The 22,420-nt window shown below is 49.0% G+C and overlaps 4 protein-coding genes across 4 annotated transcripts; 2 read left to right on the forward strand and 2 right to left on the reverse strand.

Annotated features, from left to right (window-relative positions):
• Positions 1–6,457: 6,457 nt before the first annotated feature.
• Positions 6,458–8,182, forward strand: EAH_00003920 (hypothetical protein, conserved; the record flags this gene model as incomplete). The annotated part of the gene is made up of 4 exons (XM_013393580.1): positions 6,458–6,559; positions 6,757–7,071; positions 7,268–7,733; positions 7,902–8,182. The coding sequence occupies 4 exons, from the start codon at positions 6,458–6,460 to the stop codon at positions 8,180–8,182; spliced, it is 1,164 nt and encodes a 387-aa protein (XP_013249034.1).
• Positions 8,183–8,614: 432 nt separating this feature from the next.
• On the reverse strand, positions 8,615–10,779 carry EAH_00003930 (hypothetical protein, conserved; the record flags this gene model as incomplete). The annotated part of the gene is made up of 4 exons (XM_013393581.1): positions 8,615–9,345; positions 9,480–9,954; positions 10,237–10,383; positions 10,678–10,779. The coding sequence occupies 4 exons, from the start codon at positions 10,777–10,779 to the stop codon at positions 8,615–8,617; spliced, it is 1,455 nt and encodes a 484-aa protein (XP_013249035.1).
• A 3,669-nt stretch (positions 10,780–14,448) lies between these two features.
• Positions 14,449–17,431, forward strand: EAH_00003940 (hypothetical protein, conserved; the record flags this gene model as incomplete). The annotated part of the gene is made up of 2 exons (XM_013393582.1): positions 14,449–16,887; positions 17,105–17,431. The coding sequence occupies 2 exons, from the start codon at positions 14,449–14,451 to the stop codon at positions 17,429–17,431; spliced, it is 2,766 nt and encodes a 921-aa protein (XP_013249036.1).
• A 1,550-nt stretch (positions 17,432–18,981) lies between these two features.
• Positions 18,982–21,039, reverse strand: EAH_00003950 (hypothetical protein; the record flags this gene model as incomplete). Its single annotated transcript, XM_013393583.1, has 6 exons — positions 18,982–19,126; positions 19,627–19,745; positions 19,945–20,144; positions 20,287–20,398; positions 20,493–20,578; positions 20,907–21,039. The coding sequence occupies 6 exons, from the start codon at positions 21,037–21,039 to the stop codon at positions 18,982–18,984; spliced, it is 795 nt and encodes a 264-aa protein (XP_013249037.1).
• Positions 21,040–22,420: the final 1,381 nt, after the last annotated feature.

A 22,420-nucleotide genomic window follows, 5' to 3' on the forward strand; every position in this document is an offset into this window, starting at 1 on the left:
AAGCTTCCCTAGAGATTTGGTTAGAAGCAGCTGTTTCTTTCTCGTCTCCCTCTTCCGATGTTTAGTCCAATACAGACTAGGCCGTGAGGTACATTGTAGCATCAAGAAGGATGGCTAGAATTTTGAAGGCAATTCTCCCCGGCAAAATGGGGTGCGTGGATACACCTGAGAAGCCTAAATTTAGGAGCCGCACCTCTCTCCTGTCGGCAGTTCCACCCTTTGCGATGTTCCAAAAAGGGCATAGATGCTGCAGACGTGCTGCCTCTGTGCCTTTACGAGGACGAGGCTCAATCTGCCGGTGGCGCTGAGGAGGGTGCAGTTGTCTCAGGAGGTGGTGGGTAGGACAGATAGCAGGTAACGGGCCAGCCGAGAGGCTTGCTTGCTACGAAATACGGCACATGCCAACACCACCAAACTTTTGTTACCGTTTGGCCCTTTCGCTGCTTCTCCATAGATACTAAGGACACGGAGAGGTGCCAAGGACCTGGACCAACGCGGGATATTAGGGCGAAAAGCAGTGAAAATAGTAGAGGATCCAGCAGCCCAGTGCTATCGATGCTTTAGAGTATATTAGACGGTAAAAAACATCTATTCGGGGGCGACGTGCTTGTTAGGTTGGCTACGTCCCAGCTCCTCCAAGCATATCCCTGTGGGACTCCTTGCTAGGTCCCCATTGCAGCCCGCCTTGGCCAGGGGAGAGACCTGAATCTCTTACCTTTAAGCTGCAGGGTGTAAACTCTTAACCGCTTGGGTTGCGCTCACTAGTAATTAAAAACATAGCCCACAAAGTGTAAGGGTTCTGCAAGGGTGACCTCATCCCAAATCCACAGCTTCGACAAAAGCTCTCCATCCTGTCCGACGGCCACTTCGAGCTCTAATGGACTCAAAAGGCATAGGCAAAGCTCTCTTCAAAAGCAGCTCCACGCCTTCCTATCCCTCGGGTTTCCTGACCTCGGCGACCTGACGGAGTGAGGCTGATCTAGTGCAGCCAGCTAAGCCCGCATGCAAGCGCAACCACTCCCACGTGAGTGTAAGCAGTAACACTGTATAGAATTGTTGAATACCTGTGTGGCCATTACTGGGTAGGCTTGACGCAAGGAGAAGTACACGAACATGCGACAAACGATGTTCCAGGGAATGACCCAACAGGCATCCAGGCTTCTAGTGGAAAGCTTCTTCCTAGTTGAGATTCGCCACAGGAGATATCCCACGAAGTTCTTCTTCATAAGCTTTTGCCCATTACCAGGTTGTTCCACCGCTACTTGGCAGGCATGTTGCAACCTTGCTTGTTGAGAGAAGGTACACGATGATTTTTCTACGTGGCCGTGCCCTGTGGCACCCCACTTCGAGGGAGTTTCGCTTATCCCCTGTTGCGTAGACATAAGGACTCTTGATATAACTAGGTGTTGGCAGATAATCTGCAACTGGACAGTCCAGGAACGGTAACAGTACGGTAGGTAGCGTCTGGGCCGATGCGATATCGTTGTAGTGGCGCATGGCTATGCGGAGCTTCGGGCGTAAGAGGGCGCCACCATCATATAAAAGAGCTTCACCCCATCCGTATACAGGTCATTCGAGACTGTAATGCTGCACACACGAAAACCGTTCAAAATCTCAATGAATTAATGTTGTTTGAGAGTGTTTAGTGCCTCCGGTTCCGTACTGTAGAGAGGAAGACTGATGTAACCAGGATGTTGTATGAACCCGCATAAGAGTCTACGATCTTATCGCTCATTATTGCTTACTGCAAGTGCTGGTGGATCATTAAACCACCAAAAATGCGCCTGGAAGGTTTGTGCGTCAGTTCTGGAAGCCCAGTTGGAGCACTAGCTTGCAACTCCTGGGCGTGTTGTTCGAGGGGGGCACCAGTACATAGAGTCTTTTCTTCCGGGGCTCGGAATCAAGATGCACATCCTGAGCTAAAGTTGTGGGAACCCAGTTGTATTTCTGGTGCCGTTCATTGGTCAAATGGAAAGACATATGAACACTCCATACTATTCGGAAGCTAGCCAGATTTTGTAGCTCGATGGAGGCACCAAAAACAACCTTTTTGCGGGAGGCTCAGAACCAAAGTGCGCGTTGAATGAGAGCAATGAGAGCCACATTCGTAGGAAGGAAGCTAGTCTAAAACCCCTTTCTCTTACTGTTGCGTGGGCACTGCAGCGATGCCTGTGAGGCAGCTCGCCGCTTTATCCCGAGTTCTGTCACCCACCGCCTCGCCTTTTGAGTCGCCAGCCCCGTATACAAAAGCTGCCAGCTGTAACTACACTCAGGCGAATTCTTAAGAGGCACTCGACATAATGAGATAGGATATCAAGGACCTGCGCAAGAAGACCCCCATAGGGATCATTTGCGAAGCCCATCAAGTACAGGAGAGTCGAGGAGTTCGGCAGAACAATAAGGAAAATCGGCGCCACTACTGTACGGGTCTAACACCGAAAGTCACTGAGGTCCCCTTGAGACAAACTCATATGCGTATAAACTTCCTAGGACTCTAGATTCACGACATAACTCTGGGCAAATCTTCCTACCAGGCAAGCACAGGTGTGGCCCTTTTTTCCCCTGTTTAGACTTGGGACGTTCAGCTCAACCTAATAGCTTAGGCGGTGTGAAAACCGCCTCACTGAAGTGCAGAAAAATCATTGTTTGCATACAAATGCCGTAAAAAAAGCAGAAAGTTAGATTATTTTTTCTTCGAAATAAACAAGCGAGTGCAGTTAGACCAGCGCCTCTCCTTGGGGAGAGGCGCTGGTCACCGCAGGAATGGGCTGGACCTTCACCGGTTGCGGAAAAAGCATCAAGAATACCACAGGAAGAGGTCGCGCCGTTCCTGAATTGCAGCACATTCTGCACCAACTCCTGCGGCGAGGCAATCCCAAAGCAAGTGTGCTTAGGCTCTCCGGATTGTTGCAGAATCAACGAGATAATTGTTAAAGCCTTCTTGGTTTTCAGCAGCAAGCAACCACAAAACTGCTGATGCATTCATGGACCTCTGGCAGACCCTCGTACACAAAGTACCATTGACTGCGTCAGCGCTCAGGCCCTGGTGTCGGCCTGCTCCAAATAGATTGGAGGATTGCGCTTACTCTCTTAGTATGATCCAACATCTGCAAGTGTTGGGTATTCCTGTGAAATACCTTAAGTGGGTAGTATAGGACGGCCGCAGCACAAATCCGATGCGGTGACGACCAAATGCTGAACGGCAAAGTAACATGGAAAAGGGCTTTCGCAAATTGCTCACCAGTGTTTGTGTTCAGTTGAGCTGGCGCCCTGACTGAGTAATTGAAAATTTGCGTCGGATGCTATGTCGAATAAAATGCAGAAATGGCGTCCTGGTAATCTCTTACTCTCAGAACTGCTTCGTTCATCTTCACCCAATGCCGCTGGGCTTCCCGTTTCGCTCTTTTCACAGAAAACGTTATACGAATGTAACGGCAGAACAAACTGAGCAGATCAAACGAGATATTAGTCTTCGTAGTCCACTGTTTCCATCCAGCAATGCTATTGTGACAGCAGGTGTAATTCGCATGATATGCAACTAGAGCCTCACAAGTCCAGTGTCTATTACCGCAAACCCAAGTTCGGCAGGGGAATGCGCATGAAATGAACGAAGCAAGTCTGATGCAGTACACAAGACTACCTGGGACGAGACAACATGCAAATCTTTAGAGCCATCCTCAAAGTGAACCTTCAGAGCGTGTATTTAACAACATAGTTTGGCTTCAACGTGCAATGCAAGCACAATACCATACTCAAATTGGCTTTGGAGCCAAATCCTCTGCGAAAACAGGGTTACCTGGCTACAACAAGCAATGTTGAGGGAAAGTTTAAAGAGACTAGAATATCTCCGACAATGCCTAAACTAATCTGGAGAGTTGATAGAACAGAAGCCATGCTGACAACTTGACTCTCAGACGAGGATGTGGAAACTGCGGCAGCACTGCTGGAATAGCTAAAGTTTGGGCCAGCAAGCCTCAGGGGGTTCGAAAAGACATCAGTATCAATAGTTCAAGCTAGAAAACCGATGGTAAACGGCACACTGGGTTCAATGCACTCCCTGTGATACCTGACAGCAAGGTACAACAACGTGCATGCTAGGACAAGAATAGTGCTACATGAGTTGCTGCGTAGTGGAGTTGTGGAGAAAGAGATTACCACTGCCTGCTAAGGATGACAATTTGACAAATGTGCGTTTGAGCCCATTTACAAACAATGGCCAATACTCTGGAGAGCAGTAGAGCTAGATGTAGTTTCACGTTTGCAAGATTTGTCATCTACTCCCGCAGAATTATTCTGGGCTTGCGAGAGGCTCCGGCACCTACATGCAAGGTCGCTCAACGGGTAGCAATGCACAACAAGCCCCAAGGAAGTTGCAATGAGAATATGGCTTTTCCAACTCATATGTATGCATCACATCATTGAAAAGGTGGCAGAGGCGGCGTGAGTGGTATCACTCGAGCTGCTTGGTTCAGAAGCGCGATTGGCCCCAAGCTTCTCAAGGGGTACATCAGCTTCCTCACGCACAGTGAGATCGGGCCTGAAGTTTAAGTTGTGGTGACAAAAGTTTCATAAGTTGCCTGACTGTGCTAGTACTCATGTGCGTTCCACTTCTGCGGCGAAGCACTACCGCATTTCTACATCTAGCTTGTTTGCTCTCCAGACGATTGACCATTGTTTGTAAGTGAGCTCGAACGCGCATTCAAAAACGGGACTGGGGGCGGGAATATGGTAGTGTTTCGCCGCAGAAGTGGAACGCGAATGACTACTAGCACAGACAGGCAAGATACTGGATCTCTTGAGGTTCCATACAGCTAACCTGGATGAACATTCCACCGGGTTCCGGCGAAACGTTCATTGCCCAGTGGTTGAGCTTTGACTCAGTTACGTTTGTCGGACTGCTGCAAATCTCCTGCCGCCTAGCACACCAATTGAGGATATTTGGGCCAGGATCGGACGTGACGCCAATCTGGAGCGACTTCGTGCACAGCAGCGAGGAGTAGTTTCAGCTTGTGTTTATTTTGGGGTTTAAAAAGCCTTCTGAAGGAAACGTTTTCCTCAAATACCAATGATTTGACAGTAGCTTGCTGTTCACGACCCGCGCAAGATTACGCAAGAAAACCTAGCACCAACGCATACGACTAAGCTATAGCTGGTCAGGAAGGGGACCTGCATGGGGTGGAAATGCATGGAGCGACTTATGGAATGCAACAACGGGGTGCAAGACGGTGACAGGTTAGAAAGTTGAAGCAGAGTTCCTATAGCCGCAGGGTGTTGATCTTCGACTCGACGGAAGCTCTGTCCATGATTACACTGGGAAAAGCCTTAGCCTTAAGGCTGTACGCTTTGCTTTGGAAGATAAACTTTTGCTTCAATGGCCATCTCAGAGCCAGAAGCCAACCCCCGCGTCTCCATCAAACATTTCGGGAAAATTCCGTTTCACCACGGAGTTAGCTGCCAATTTTGGCGTACGCATAAACCTTGCAAGCCCACAAAGATACCTTTGACCTCTTTTTTTGACCATTTGCATTCAGTTAGAAACAGCGTGCGTCATAACATTCCTTCAAGGCATAGAACTCCCACGGCTGGGGCAGCGCTGCATGCTGGCCTCACTGTCACCTGAAGAGCAACTCAAGGTAGCGGATGCTCTTGAAGTTGGGAATTCGGGAGTGAAGTAATTTTTTTTACAGGTGGTAACGACCGGTGAAGAGGATACTTCGGGCAGTCGCGGATTTAACCGGGAAGCGCAGGATAAACGCCAGTGACCCCAATACAGCAGTCGGCCGAATAGCGCCAGAAGTCCTGGTAACTTCCATAGAATACGGTCAGAGAACAATAATCAAAGAAAGGCAGATGTTTGTTCGTGGACTTTTAGTACAGCTAGGGATTTTCGCACTTCGCACTGAGTCTTAGCCGTCGGGCTAGTGTCCACAGCAGACTCATCCGGTGGCAAGCGAAATACCATTGCTACAGCTAGGGCAAAAATGCTTTATTTGTGTCGAAGGAAACCTCTTTAAAACCTTCTCGCCGTCTGTGGAGCCTTTTTATCGCACCATTCCTGCGAAGCATGTGGCGTGTCTTAGCATGTATGACTTTGGTCCGCAGTCACCGTCCTCGGCACGAATATACTCTTCTTGGTTAATTTTTTGCTTTTGGCATTCTAAAGTGCAGGATTTTTCCATTCTAGCTTATTGTAGTGGTATTTTGTTGTGCATTCCACGCCCTCACAGATCCAATTGCGAACCGTGACGCCGTCGTTACGCAGTCAGATTGGGGTACGATTTTCGTTAAATGTCCCTTCTCTCAAGATGTTCGGCAGGACAAACTGGCATGAGACGACTGAAATAGACTGAACAAAGACTGTAAAACAGGAGGTGTCGTCCTGCTCGCTTCATCCACAATAAACACGGGGAGGGAAAGGCCTGCTTGTCCTTAACTTGCTTGAGAATAATGCGGAAAAATGGCGTCGGCGAAACCGATGAGCTCGGACGTTCATCGAATTGCGTCTGTCATGGACGAGTTAACTCAAAAGCTTACACTGCTCACCTTTGTTAGCCCCCAAGTAGGTGGGCTTTTTCTCTCGAACAACGCATGAGTGGCAAACAACTTGGTAGTTCCCTCGATGCAGTTTTCCTAGTGCCGTCCCCGGCAAGGCGGATGAAGGAGCCGTAGTCAGACTCCCGAAACTACGACGGGCATCTCGCGCGACTGAGTTACGTGCATCTGCGCCGAAATCGGTACCGCGTTGATGCCCCTCAGGTTTTAGAAGCAATCCAGGAAAATGATTCCGGGCATGTTGCAGAGATCCTCGGCCCTGAAGTCCTGAAACGCATGATCGAACAAACTAGGCTTGAGGAGCTATATCACGGAAGCACAGCAACCGGCGAAGGAGCTGGCGTAGCATCACTAGACGTGGATGATTTACAGGAAATCGCTGAACAACTAGAAAGGAACACGAGGGAGTTGTGCAGGAAAATGAGAGAGGTGCCCAACATAGTGCAAGAATTGCGAGCTCTACAAGAAACAAAGCCTGTTAACTCAGTGAAATTCGTACATGCTTTGGCAGAAATGCAGGTGGGGCCAAGCTAGGAAGTCCTGCACGTTGGCTTTGCACGTAGATAAGAGGGCCAATCTTCCCCGCATCTGTATAGTGAAAATAAGGACAATGAATTGGAGTACCACTGCATCGTCCGCAAAGACTAACGGGGCTAAAACTCACTCTTCGATTTAAGGAGTGCAACGTACTATTGGCCTTTCCATACTGCTCCAGGAAGTGGTGCTGAAACGCCTGACAACGGCGGTAGAAGATGAGAAGGCCAACGAAGAGCTACTGCAAATGTATCTTCAGCAAGAGCAGGCCGCAGAAGACCGCCGTGCCGAGCTGGAGGCGCAGTTGGCACAGCTTCGAACTGACAGGCAAAAACATGCGGCAAGATCATCAGAAGCGATTACTAAGCTGAAGTCGGATTTGCATGATATCCAAAATACCACGGAACAGCGGCTTTGGCAGATGAACGAGGAGTTCGCTAAGCGTGACGCGCAACAGAGACGCACTTTCCAACGGAAAACTGGCGATGCTGCTGCACTGAAGGCCCAATTAGAAAAACGTGGGGCCAATCAGGCAGCAGCAGCACGGGAGGAAATAGATGCTAAGATTCGCAACCAGAAGATAGCCAAAAGGGATCTGGAGAATGCTGTAAAGGCCCTCGATAAGGACATTTCTCAGAAAGAGAGAGGTGAAAGTTGTAACTCCAACTGGGGATATAGTTGACATTTTAAATAGCCTGGATGGAATTGCGCGTAATCTCGTTCTGCCCCGTAGCTAGAGGATTTTAAGAAGCGTGCATGCGCTAGACGGCCATGCGTTATATATCTGCATATCTTTCTATTGTGTTGTTCTGTAGAGATTCAAGCGGTGCGGGAGAAGAATAAGGTTGATGAGGAGTCTTTGTCTTCTCTGGCCAAAGCTCTAGAAGCAATTGACGAAGAGAATGAGAGAAAGGAGCAAGCGGCACGCATCTCGAGGGCAGTTTTTGCAAGGGCAGAAGCGGAAAGGATCAATAAGGCAGCTGCAGCATGTCTCCTCCAGTCATACTGGCGTGGAATCAGCCAGCGCGAAGAGTACATTGCGCTGAAGAAGGCAGCAGCACGGAAGACTAAAGCAAAAAAGAAGCCTAAGGTTTAGGCGCACTTACATCCTTGCGAGATTCCTTTTCTGTCCTCGTTTGATAGGAGTTATTTGAGTGAACATACACGGTGAAGGAAAGTACGTTAATGCGGCGAATTATAGGGGAACTGCACCATCTGTTGGCCGTTTACCTACTGCATGAATGGAAAGCGTCACCTGTCAGTTAGGGTGTACATGGAGTCGCTAGTGCGCCTGACGCCCTTTCCCGACGTTTTTTTCCCTGGCACATTGGACAAGTTTATTTTTGACTGACGCGAGGTTCCTCGCAACAAAACAATTTGGGTTACGGCTTGTCAGGTTATTTTTGGACTGGGAAAATAAATTTTAGATTGGGAAGGGCAGCTGAGTTGTGATATAAATCTGGCAATTTTAAAAGTTTGGAATACTGTTGTTGCAGCTGTCGTAGAAATAAAAAGAGGTTTCGTGCACTCATGCAAAACGTTTCCACTCTGCTGAACAAGCAGACTCGGGAAGAAGCCTGCATTCGATGCCGAACAGCGTTGTTTGATCTGTCAGCTGCTTGTCTTCGCAGAAGTCAGAGTCGCAGTTTTGGCAACCAAATGTGAAGCTTTGTTCAGCAGACCTAATCTCAGCTAGACGCTCGTTGACAATCTGCTGGCATTTTGTTTTCTTGTCGCTGCTGGAGATTGGGTCAGTTGCCCTGGCTGCTGCTGGCAGTCTTGTTGCACTGTTGCATTGTACAAAAACGGCGTCTTTCTCCAGCTCCCCGTCGGTCCCGGGAAGTTGATTTGAAGTGGGTTTTTCGCATTGTAGATGCTTCCTGGAGCTTTTTGAAACTTCTGCCCTTCTCGCCTCTGCCGTACGCCTGCCCACTATGTTTTTTCCTGCGTCGAAACTCTGCGTATGGCTCCTATTCTTTTGACTTTCTTCCGTCACTTCAGCTGGTGGTGAGTCCATGCATTTTGTAGCATCCATTCTTGTAGGCGGCTTGCCATCTTCTGACTGCCTTTTCTCCTGCCACCGCGCAGTGCGTTGCTTTGAACTACCGTCTTTTATGGAGCATTCCATCTCTTGGGCCACCTTAGGCATGCCTGCTGGGTCCTTGCGGTTTTTCTCCTCTGAAGACCGCTCTCCTCTCGCAACCCCAAAAAGTTCTTCACCATGCTCCTTATCTTGGCCTCTGGTTCCTTTAGCTAAATCTGCAAATTGAAACAGAAGATTGCGCACAACTTGGTTCTGGAAAGGTTTTAGCAGCGAAATGACTTTCAACTGGTACTGCTTCTATGCCTTCCCCCATTAGTCATATATCAAAGCAGGCGTGAGCTCCTCTTACGTTTGTCTTGCAGGCTCGCTTGCCCATGAAGCAAATGCGCCTCAGATAAGGCGTATTCTTGCACAACGGCTCCCGGCTTTTTCTTGGGCCTCTTCTCTGGTTGTTCATGCAATTTCGCGTTCTGATGCTCTTTGTGCTTGATGCCTTGTGCGCTGTTGAATCCAGAAACATGTCTTGCATCTTCATTTGAATGCGCCGGTTCCCTGCCTTTGCTTCGGTGCGAAGGGAGATTTGCATTTGGATTCTTTTTTTGCCACTTTGTTTTGTGCGGACGTGTAATATCGGCTTCATTTTCCCCTCTGGTTTGGGGATCTTCTCGGGTTGCATGCATTTCCTTTGTGAGAATTTCTGCAAATGCTTGAGAACCGGGTTTGGACTTTTCCCCCTTACTTTCCAGTTTTGCCATCGACTGTTTTTCTGGCCCATCGCCATGTTTCTCTTGTGACACTGCCGACATTTTCTTGTTTACAAGAATCTTCGCAGTGTTCGCTGCCACGCAGGTTCTCGATTCGCCTCCTTTTCGCTCCTGTGACTTTCCTTTTCTGTGCCTAGTTACTTCCTTGTGGTGTTCGTGTTTCATTCCAGAATGTTGAACCTCCATAACGCTTTTGCAGGAGGCACTTTCTGAGGCACTGCTACGAGGCTGAGGCCTCTTGGTCGTCCTAGGGGACGTGCGGCGTTTTCGGCGGGTTTTACCTTGTTGGTCGTTTGAGCCTTCGTCTGCACTTCTGTGTAGGGGAGGATAGGAGTGACCTACAGGCTTCGTCGCCCTTCCCTCGCTGCCTTTCTTCCGGTTGCTGCTGTTGAGTTTTTGACGGCCATTCCCGTCTCGAAGCCTGGGTGAGTGACCGTGCCGTGCTCTGTGCCTGTCACGGTTGCGGCATGTTTGTGTTCTCAGGCCGATCTGACGTAAACAGTTTGGCTTTTTAAAGCTGGCATTACACTTGAAGCGCTTGACCACACACTTCGTGCAGAGGTTGCTGCACTTTTTCCCCGTTGCCGTGTGTGAACAACGCTGCAGCGGAGCACAACACTTTGGGCATTTCCTTGCACAGCGCTTGCTGTTGGCGTTTCTAGCCAACTTCCTACATGCCTTCTGAGAACGCCTTCCCAGAGCCTTGCAGGTACGGGCAGAATTTCTTTGGCACTTCTTGCAGGCCTTCGCTCCAAATTTCCCACAAGATTTTCCAACTCTTACCCCCGCCTTGGCTGCTGCTCTGCTTACTTTTCCTAAAACCTTCGCCGTCAACTTTACAGGCAACGCTACCGCCTTGACGAGGGCACGCACTATACAGGACATCGCCTCACATGTTCGAGGGACATGAACTCTCGTTTACGACAAATGGTGAAAGCGCGAGGATATCAACAACAACTAGGTGATATAATGTTACCAACTGGCGCTCTCCCTCGTCAAGTACAAATACGATCCGTCGAAGCCCTTACGCATGGGCCAACACGGCCACGCCGAAGGCACTTTTGAATATCAAAACTTTAGTGGAGGATTTCCCACATCGTGCCAATTTTGGGCTGCCCTACGTATTACTGCATCCTAATAAAGTTACCAAGAGCGCCTTTGTCTTAGGGATCAATTTTTATTACCGAAATCTAGGCACTTAGACAGGAGGTGACCCTTAGGAATGTCAGCAATAGGACTGCGGACTTAGTCTGTCGTGAGCAGTGTGCAATGCTCATATCCTATGGTAAAATTGTCTCCCATTGATTCACGCACTCAGTTTCGTGTACTGCCGTACAGGTATCTGGCTAATTCAGGGTATAGCTGTTTATTAAACCGCTGTATATAGACCGCTGCACGTGAAGCGCAGGCAGCCGGTCTCCCTGCACAATCAGTGGATAAACATTGCACTTGTAGCTGCAGTTCCCTGAGAAATACATTTCTATGGACTAAGAGCTTCGGCACAAGATTGGTTGGAGGCTGTCCTAAAATGCTTTTAGGCTGTCTTAAAATAGCGCGTATCGGGCAGTTTGCCTGTTTAGCATTCCGACGCAGAACCCCCCTTGTCTTATCACTGCGCCCTAGTTGCAAGCTCTAGGATAAGGTGGTTACAGGTTGATGTGCAACGGTATGCTCGTGTGATACCTGCAGGTTAATCCATCTCCTTTGGTCACCGAGCCACACGCGTCCTGCAGCGACACGCAAAAGTGTTGTTGCATCCGCGTCGAAGAACAGCGAGAACTACAAACAAAAAGATCTTCTCCACATAAAAAATTGATTGAGTACCTTGCTACTGAAATCAAAGGCAGTTGCATACGCCGTTGCAGTATGCGAACTTGGCATGACCAGTACCCATGGCTTGCGGTTGAAAGGGGTGAGCGGAGACAGCTATATTTACGGAGATCAAATGGGAACCCTGCACCTGAAAGTAGAATTACTTTGTTTATTCTACTTTAAATTTTGGTACGCCCTTTACGCGCTCGGCTATGGATGACTGGACGCTGCGTACTGCTTAGTGCTGCTTCACTGATATAGGAATAGCTCGCCACAACAGTAACAACGCCGATTTGTGAAAAATACATGCAATATTTGACTCTTTGCACAAAGTCCGTTCAGTTCGTGTGTGGCGTTTGTAGAGGCTAGTAGCTGTTACGTGAACACAGCAACTGAATGGCTGACGGAGGGGGGTTGGAAGTGACCCCTACGCTTGCTGAGCAGATTTCGAGAAAAAGGCTTGCGATGAGACTCGATAACACCATTCTATGCATCCGGCGTGGAACCCATCAATTGAAAAGTGCTGGTATTGAATGGTATAGAAGGGGTGCGAGCGACTGCCTTGCCAAGCCTCGCGGCAATTCATGAGCCGTGTTCGTTGCGGGGTGGAACTTTCGTATGGCTTGCTGGCAGCATGAGTGGCTGGATGCTGCACTACACAAAAGCCGGCCACCCAACGTGCCAGTTCACAAGCTAATTTGGGTAACAGGGTGGGTGGCATCTTCCGACGTAAACAGCTTCCATCTGCCTTTCAGCTGAGCGTTTCCCCAAAATTTCGTAAGTTCTCACTGTTGGCAGCCTAGTGTGCCAGCCTTTTTAGTCAATGAAAATGGAACGTAGGGGAAGTAGAGGGGATGCATACAAAGCCAGTCAGAATCATAGCCAACATTCAATTCTTGTACGGGGGGGCCCTTCTCCCATGCTACAATAATTAAATGTTGGTTGTGGACCACCAGAAATAGTAGGCAATATATGTCTTGACACTTCATAGGACGTTTTCCCTAATCCGGAACCCTCAACTGTACCTGTTCTCTTCCGAACAGGTTCACGATGCTGAACGTGCGTGCTTCGTTGTTTACTTGCTGCAAATGCTGCCGCTTGCCTTGTCCGAGAGGTCCTGTGCCCAGCATTCGTCAAAACCGGAATTTCTCTTTTTCGCTGTATCAAGTCATTCCCCAACCCATACTGTTTTTCAGGAGTCTTGACTCATCTTGCATCCTTTGGGTAGGATTATGGGCGCGATGCAAAGCTTGCAAGAATGTCTCCGGGCTAAGCCAACTGCATACATGAATGAGGTAACACGGTGAACTGGGCCGCGTAGAATGCCTCCAACGAGGCTAGGCCATGCGTACAGATGAACGCACTATCACGGTAGTGGGAGCTGGAATGTTTGAAAGGGCCACCGTACAAGCGTGTTGCACATGCACGCCTTTGCACAGCAATAATCCCGAGAGCATACATGCACATCTGCTGTTGGTTGCTGTTATTCACCATGGAGTTTTCGAGAATCCTGTTGCAAAGTAAGTACGTGCATAAGTTGGCTTCGGTAAACTCCACCGCAAACAATTTGTTTATACGCTCTCCTCGAGGGAGCAATGCGACTCGCCTGCCGTTGTCTCAAGGCTGCACTACCAGCTGAGCATTTATTTGTCCCTGGGAGAAATGCCACGAAAAGCTTCCAAATTTTGTCGAATTGCCGAACCTTGGCACCCCTTAGGAATGGAGAAACAAATTATGTACATCGCCGCCTTGTCTTGATGATATGCTTGATGCGCAACTGGTCCTGTGCAGGGGAGTTTGCATGAAGGGCGTCTTATGCTCAGAAAGCCTGCTGCTGCCTCGAGCAGTTGACCTGGCCAGTAAGGCCCTTCAGCGACAGCCCCAATAAGCGCAACAATCCATTCGTATGATGTAAACAAAACTGTTCAATTTGGGGGAATGCGACGTAAATCCCGAAGTTTTCAAGAGCGGCTGATGCGTCACAGGCGAAGAGCAACACCTGATGCTCACTCAGCGCAGCCCACTTTCAGCCTGAACAAAAAGTAAGCGTAGAGAGACTATCAACACTTTTAGTTAAGAAGTTAACAGAGGATACAAAAGTAGAGGCACAACCCAAGGATTAACTGAGTACAATTCAATCTTTGCCCCAAAACAGTATTGAGACCGTCGAAACAGCAACTGTAGACGACTCCTTAGGCGAAAACTCGCAAGGAGGCCCCAAGCTGATTGAGCATTCCCACGTAGAGCAGGAAATTCTCCCGAAACCCACGCACGTTCTTCCAACTAAGACCTTAAGCAAACGCAACCAGACTGCATGCCATCGCATACCTTCATGCCTATTCGGCAATCTGTCACGATGACTGCATCTACCAACAATGCACAATTGCCAAAACCGTCATGATAATATGTGAGCTCTGGGCTTCACAAGGAGCCAGAAGGCATGCAATTAACGATCAGCAGCAGCACTGGTGTGCGGTATCTACCGTTCAGCGCCATTAGCGGGGCTTTAGCAAACCCCAGCCTACCCATGCATTTCCATGATATACATAGCCAAAACATTCCTTTTGTGCTGGAAATTCGGTGAGATTTCTGCTCTCATTGGTAGGATATATACTGAAGCGTTTGCCCTTGGGCGCGAGGGCGGTGACCCCACCGTGCCCTGGCAGAGCCTGCGTACGTAGCCATGCGTTCCCGTTTCCTCAGCGACCTCACATAGAGACGCAAAAGGTATAACTGGACAAAATGGATGGGCAGGAAGGGGAGGGACCGGCTACACTTGTTGCTATCCCGCCAGATCGCGACGGTGGCTCTGGCAAAACGGAATCGCAAAAGCAAGCTCTGGTGAAGGGCCCAGATGAAGCGAATGCACCTGCAGAAAACTACCTTTTTGCTTGTTGGAGTCAGGTAGCGGCAAGAATCCGCCGTGTGGATCGTCGCCTCTGCTACATGTTCTGTATGTTCTTGAGCACACTTCATCCGGTCTTAGCGCTATACATGGTCGCCTACAAGGACTGCCCTTTAGACGACCTTGGAAACCCGATACCAGACTATCAACCTCCTCCGCCGTGTGCACTTGACGCTGATGGGGAGAAAGTTGACCCAAATTGCATCGACCCGCCCCGTGCTTACGCTCGGGTCGAAAACATATTGTACATGTACTTAGCCAATGAATTTGCGCTTCATGTAACTTACGTGTTATACGTGAAAGTCTGGACGCTTGGCGGTCGAAATGTAGGCTTTTGGAGGGAAATGTCAGGGTACGTGGGTTACTTCATTATTGAATTCCTTTCCAATGCTGCCTTATATCATGTTCAAACCTTCCCAAGAGTCCGTGAAGTTTTGCCATTCTTTAATCACTTCACTTGGCCCTTGTACGCAGCTTTCATTTTTGGCTCTATTTTGCTCATTCCTTTAGGTCTGTACCTTGCGAAAACGAGGGATCAATACAGGCGTGCACTGATTTTCCACCTGCCTGGAATTGTATTCTTTGGAGTAGACGTGTTCAACCGAACTGTATTTTTGCCATTTTTCGAAACAATGCAGCACAAATTTGCACAGCTGCAACTTAGTGCAGTAATTTCTTTCATTGGAGAATTGGCTCTTGCAAATTTTTATGGTTCTATTTTCTTGCCAGCAACGCATAAGGCCACGAATATCCTGGTGGAATTCGGCTACAACGTCTCGTACCAAACGGGTCAGGAATTGCCTTCCGTAGAAGAAGTGCACACTGAAGAGTTTTTACAACAAGACAGCGAAGAGGGCGTTCGAGTCCTTCTAGAGCTGGAGGGGCCGTCAAACAGTGATATTCTTAAACAGAGTTCAGCGGACTTTACAGCTGGACTAGGACTTGGAAAAGCTAGAAATCAAAAGCTTCCCAGTAGTATGCAGGGGTCATCCGAAGGCCAGTATAGAGGCACCCCTATGGAGGACAACTTCAGTGGCGGAGAAATTGTTCAGCGTACCCAGAGAGATAGAAACGGAAGCGCAGCCACTCGACGAAGCGGTCGCACTTTTGAGCAGCGAAGCCGGGGCTCGCGACTAGGGTCAAAAGCTTCCACATTCAGCGCTGCAGCTCGCCAAAGCCGTATTCTGGCGCCCATTGTAGCCTCGGTTGACTACATTCCACCCAGCCAACCCCATGTCCCAATACGTCCGGATGGACCTGACCCCCTTGAGTTCGACAAAATCCTCTGCTGCTTTGCCATTGTCTGGGACTCGTGGAGATACTTGCTCATCCGGACGGTGCTGATGAAGGCTTCTAGTATTTTTCTTTACCTGCTGATGGTTTTCAAGGATTTTGCCTTCTCGTACTTTCACTTTGGGTACGCTTATATGGAAAGAAGAGTGCTACTAGTCATTGAAGGCGCTACTACCGAAGAGTCCACTGTCTGGAGCAGAATCAAAAAGCTCCTAGTCTGGCTTTTCAAGTTTTTTATCGTCAAGCCGTTCTTCTTGACCAAATTTTTGGCAACAACTGTGTGGCGAACCGAGATAATCTTTGGAATGAACGAGAGGAGGCAACATTATAGCCACAATGTTTATGAGGAACCCTCGCCGGAATCTTCAGAAGAGAACATTTCGTTTCGAAAGACAATCAGGCTTGTCAATGCACGCAAGCCCACAGCTTCTGATTGGGCAAGTGCACTTTCGACAGTCGCAGTGCAAAAGGGAAAACATACAAGAGGCTTTGTAGGAAGTCTGTTCAGTGACATGTGGACCCATTTTGTTCTCAATCTACGTCGCGACTGGCGACACTGGAAAGCAAAAGACTTCAGCCGATATACGCACCCAGTGGAGCACTGGAAGAAAAAGCTGGCCGCTTCAAAGACTGAGGCACAAAATGGGCAAGGTGCAAAGTTTGATGGCCTTGAAGTACGATACTGCTTTGCTAACGAATGCTGTATAATTCGTCACGTGCCACCGAAACCAAAGACGCACAAAATTCGGAGCGGTTCCCAGATGGTGACAGGAGCTGAAGAGCCTCAACGACCGTCAGGCGAATCGGTGTTTCGCCGCATTAATGCCGTTTGGCTTTCAAAAGTCGTGAAGGAGATCCAGTCCCTTATCTTCAACCGCTGCTGGCCAAGAATCCTTCAAAAGCTCGTTTCTTCAACAGTCTTCGTTATCACTGAACTATTCACTCAGCATTCGACCGTTGGGCTTCTACCATCGTATCAAGAGGTTAGGACATATCAAATTTAGGGTAGCTTCAAGTGCCGGTGGCGCATTTAACCTTTCCCAGTGCCATGCTAAGCTAGCCTTGATAGGCCAACTCAAACACACCTCTTTCGCCATCCGGCGGGAATCGTTAGTGTCCAATTCATGCCACACATCCTGTTCGACACTCACTAATATGATTATACCGATACTGTTTTGACGCCTGCGCATGCGCTTGCAGCACGGCCTTTTCAGGGATACGATGGGCCGCTTCAGGGTGCTGTTCATGTTCTCCATGGACGTTGTGGAGGTAGCCTCCATATGGTTGACGCAGGCACAGTCGCGCTTCTACGGAAGCATAAAGAAAGGCTACAATCTCTTTCATGACTTAGCAATGATTTTCCTGTGCACGTTTAACTGCGCTGCCCAAATGATGAATTTCGCCATGCTACGTTATATCCGCTTCGCCCCCATCTGCGGCGACAAACGCGTGCTCCCCGATAACGTTCAACAGGATATGCTGAAGCACCTGAACCTCGTTAAGTACTGGGACCAGCCAGACTTGTAATTCGAGAGTACAACTCGAATCATTCCTTGAGCCACATTGGGGAGAGGGCCCCAATACACGTCCAGGATAATAGATCCCTTCCCCAGTTTAATCTTCAAAAAGAAGAGGCTGGCTCAACATGGCTCAGGCAGGAAATAATGCAATGACCCATGACGGAGTGATGGCGGCTGCCTTCACGCCTACGAGTAGCCACGCAACGAATCCAAAGAAGGTGCATCCTTTAGGAGGAGCTAGCCACAAGGCCGCATGGCCGCAAATGGTTCTGCGCCGCCCTCACGCACCTGAGTTTCGCCCCTCGAATGCTCCCTGCCGTTTGTATGAGAGATTGACATTAAATACAGCAACATGGCATTAAATACAAGAGCTTCACGCCTTTAGACGATTCGGTTTTCAGTTCTGGCCCTTCCCGGTGCAACCAAGCACCTTGGTTGCCCTTTGAGGCAACTTGCTCGATTTTCTCCCGTTCGACTCAACGGGGAGAGTCTAACCTTGCCTGCAAGTCAGGGGCTTCCTCCACAACGTTGAGAATCTCTTTTTCATCAAAGAATATTCGCCGATTCGGCAACGTGCAGGCCAATTGTATGAAATACCACTACTAGCAAAGCGTGGCGCCCCCATGTGATTCCAATTCTTCCCTTGGGGCGTCGCCATGGGGTTCAGGAGGGCTTAAGGCCAAAAGGTTTGACATACAGCATACAAGATAACCTTTTCTTTCTGGATTTCAGGAGGATGTGCATTGGCTGTGGGTACAGCGCCACCGGGCGGCGAAACTTCCTGCTAGCACGTTCTCTAGCCTGACATGTACCTGCAGGGCCCACAAACCCAGTCTGCAACCGGCCGCTGCGTGAGAGGTTCTCTGAATTGGCAGCTATGAACGTCTCAATCGGGGCAACGTTTCATACAGTCCAACGACTCACATCAGAGACTCTCTGATTCTAAAACACAGTAATGACTCAATGAGAGGCGTTGTAACGTTGTAATGGGGCGGATGATGTGCTGCAGATCGTCTCAGTCAGTGTTTTGATATTATTTAGGAAGAACGCGTATTGTAGAGCCGAAACAAATCATTTTCGGTTTCACTGTGTATGCTCCCCTCAAGCCCTTCCCCAGTTCGAAATCGACACTTCCAAGACCGTATTAGGAGTAATGGTTGATGTGCTGGAGCTTTGTGAGTGGTACGCCTGCCCTCGCTGAGGCTGACAGGGAGGGTTCTACACCTGTTGGAAGAGTGGTGTAGGCCTCTGCAGGTAAGAAAAAAGGTCAATTAGTGACTTTTATGTTTAAAAGGAAAGTGCTACTCGCATATATCACAGATCCCGCCATGGAGACCCTATGCGCCGAATTGCTGGTCCCGGAGTCATTGCCTATTCTTAGTTAGTCGAAAGTCACTAGATTCTGGAAGACGATTTAGACAATTTAGAAACTCCAACGGCCTCATTCAAAATGGGCCTATGCCCACCCTGCGCAAGCAGAGGGTGGCGTTCCTTTTCTGGTGTGGCAGATAGAGTGTTCCCCTCGAATACATTTAAAGGTGTACCAACACTACGGCATCATGATGCATTGTTTTCCCGATCTGGAGGAACACCCTCTTCATTTGGCTCCTTTGAAGATTGGATATGATCAACTGCTCCCTGTGATGGGTACTGCCGCTCTGGAAGGCTTCCAACGACTTCCACAATAGTGCCGTCAGGGTGCCTTCGACAATACCACGCACCAACCTTTCAGTATGCAACAATATGCTAGTAGTTTGGAGGGTAGAAAGGGGCAGTGGAATCCTGTGACTTTCCTAGCTTGTTTGAAAATGCGACCTTGCTTACACCAGAAACTGCCTGTGCAGTGTCTGAGTTCCAGCCCTTGAATTCACGGTATATATCGCCACCTGAACCACTTCAGAGGCGACTCGATGCCAGTTTCCTAATCGATAGCAGCGCCTTCGTGCTATATTTCCTTTTGAGTCTTGATCAAGTTCCGCGACTGCCGGCATCACATCACCCGATTCCAGAGAATGTGCTGGCTCATGGCTTGCACTGCAGAGCTGCGGGGAGAAAAGTGAAGGGCTTAGAGAGAAATGTGAAAATTTGCAATTTATGGTGTGTCGCTTCAACCGACTTGGGTGCCCAATTGTATGGATCTTTCTCACTTCCCCTTCGGGACCCCTGTACTGCCTGGCACTTTCTAAGCACCCCATCAAGTACCGCTCCGAAACCTCAGTATCTAGTGGCAAGCGAAACAGTGATGCATCCCCTGTAAGTCTCCTGTGCGTATCCTTCACTTGCCCATGGTGATGAACCGAAATTGCGTAGCTGTAGTATGCCTGCACATGAAAGAAATCCCAAATACTAGGCTCTCGTGAGCTTTCCCCTACCTTCCTCGCTAGTGGCCATTTAAACTACCTAGGTTGGAAGTGGAAAGCGCATGGGAAGTGTACATGGTATACGGCGGTTTCTGATAACATATTTCCACATGGAAGAGTGGTTGGACCGCCTAGTGCCTAGCAGTCAGAGATGACGTACTAACATACTACACCCAATGAACGCCAAGTCAATAAGGAGAGCAATCATGACTCCAAGTGTGCCATTATTGACATCCCTGATGTAGTAGTTAGAAAGCACGAAGGAAATGCCACTCAGATTTGAGCTCAGTCCCTCAATAACGGCCATAAGAACAGGATTGAGAGCAGTGGCGGCCCCAAGTGCACTACAAAATTGATAAACTGCAGCAAACGAGAAGGCACAGACTGCAGCGCAGTGCCTTCTGATACGGCATGAGCATATTAGTCCTTGGGGATTCATGGACCATCTACGGGATAACAACCAACCCAAAGCTTCCAACAGTACCTGGAGTTGGCTGTCTACCCAGTGCGATATTGGCGGCATGCACGGTAATTGAGACGAGAAGAAAGGCAATCAGACACGCAAGAGGGCCCGCCACTGTGACGCCGATAGTCTGACCTAGAGAGAGCAGTTCCTGTGTAACGCATTAGACACTAAGGCAACAGGTGTTCCAGGTTGGCCTTTAATGGCACTTTGTATACGACGGAGGACACTAGGCTGGCACCCACCTGCACGAAATCTAGTCGGACGTAGAAGGCACTGAACTGAACATTATGAACTGGGACTTTAGCGGAACGCAGGTACAGCCACACTCCTAGCATAAAGGTAAGGCTGCAGCACCAAACTGCAAGGGCGGCACAAATTATGGTGCATGCCGCCTTGCCTGTGGAAAAGAAATACACATGAATGCTGAAGCCTCGGGAAGTGGGATCACATGTTCTGCTGGGATCTGTATAGCAGCCTGGTTTTATTTGTACAAGATCATCCCAAAACACCTGCTTATGCCGCCGTATAACTGAGAATGGAGGGGGACTAGCTTCCCCAGCTCCAGCTGCTTCGCTTCGTTTACTGTAGCTAAATGCTTTGTTCTGGAGACTCAGTAGAGTTAGCGTCCCACGCTAATCAAGGTAACTATGTGGTACCAATTTCTTTTTTGTTAAAAGAGAGCCGGAAGTCGTCCAACAGCGAGCTCTTCAAATACTTCAGCTTTCGAGAGGCTTCACTGGGGTGGGAGACGGTGGTGCCGCAGTACACTTCACGCATAGCGCATAGCATAACAGGAGCTAATGCCGTGTGGCGCTAAGAGCGCAGGCAAAGGCGTGCCCAGTAGAGGGACTAGAGAGGCCCGTTTTGTGCTGTCTAGTTTAAATACACTGTTCGGATAAGCCGAAACGACGTTACGTAGTGTGACACTAGGAAGAGGGAAAACCTGAGTAGCCGTAATCTTGAAGGGCATTTATATCCGGAGTAGACTGCAAAGCTGACGGAGCATCTCTATGGCGCCATGCGCGCACACCATCCTTGGATACAATTGTTGAAGATGCTGCAGAACTCATTTACCCCGAAGCGCAACAAATATTTGCCTAAGCAGCAAAAATATGCGTGGGAATAGCGTCTGTGGTTTGCTGAAAACTGAAGTACTGTCCACATTTCCGGTGCCTGAATACACCGGCCAATGCATCTTTCATACCGTCAGCCATTTCTTCGCAAGCCTGAAGTGCGCTAACGAGTTGCTGAACGAGATCATCCGCTGAACAGGCGGCAAGGGCATTAGGCATGCACATGTTGTGTTGCCAAGCAGTTCGCAGTACTTGGGCACACCTTGTGAAGCCAACGAACGCTGAAGAGTGTCTTTTTGTTTAGACCTCTGTATTCACGCCTCATATATTCAGGCAGTACAAACCCTTTGCGCGCTCGACATGTGTTTGCCAAAGACGATGGCTTTGTTGGGACTTGGCGCTTGCACTTTCCTGCCTTCTGCCTCCAAGTAAAGCCGCCGCATGCTCAAGCTGTAGCTCGAATTCAACTTGCCCCTTTGTGTACTGGGGAAGTCGTTCGCAGCGGAAATACAAGTGACACAGCCAAGAATCGAGATGATTGCTCATGAGGTGCTCCATATCTAGATAGCGACGAATTGACGGGTCAACCGATCCACGCAATAATGGAACCTGAACGGAGCCATCCGAATGAGCTGCGTGCTAGAGCAAAAACGCCAACATGCGTCTCCAGTCAAAGAGAGTGCGTTCTTTGAAAGGCCTACACATTGGTGTTGCTGTATTTTGTGTGCAGTCACTAGGCACCGAAGTCTACTAACATGTCCAAGTTCCAACCGGAACGATGGAGAATTGGTAAGTAACAGAACTGCCACTAATAGGTGCGGCTGCATGTACAGCAGGAAAATGTGGTAGACAAATCCCAAGGCGATTAAAGTGCATGCGCGCCCTTGGCGAGTCGTTTCAGTCTGTTCTGTGGGTCAATAAAGCGGGGACAATTTATTTTTACTTTGAAGTTTCCTTCGATCAGCCGAAAATCGGAATCTACCAAAGGAAATGCGCCCCAGCCGACGACCTGAGATGTAACCCGCAGACCCAGCTAGCCCATCTTGCAATCAGAGCTTAACCGACTTTAGGACAGTAGAGTCGTATAGTCAGCACAG

This window comes from Eimeria acervulina, genomic scaffold, assembly GCF_000499425.1.
Source record: "Eimeria acervulina Houghton genomic scaffold, Eah_scaff14, whole genome shotgun sequence".
Lineage (NCBI taxonomy): Eukaryota > Apicomplexa > Conoidasida > Eucoccidiorida > Eimeriidae > Eimeria > Eimeria acervulina.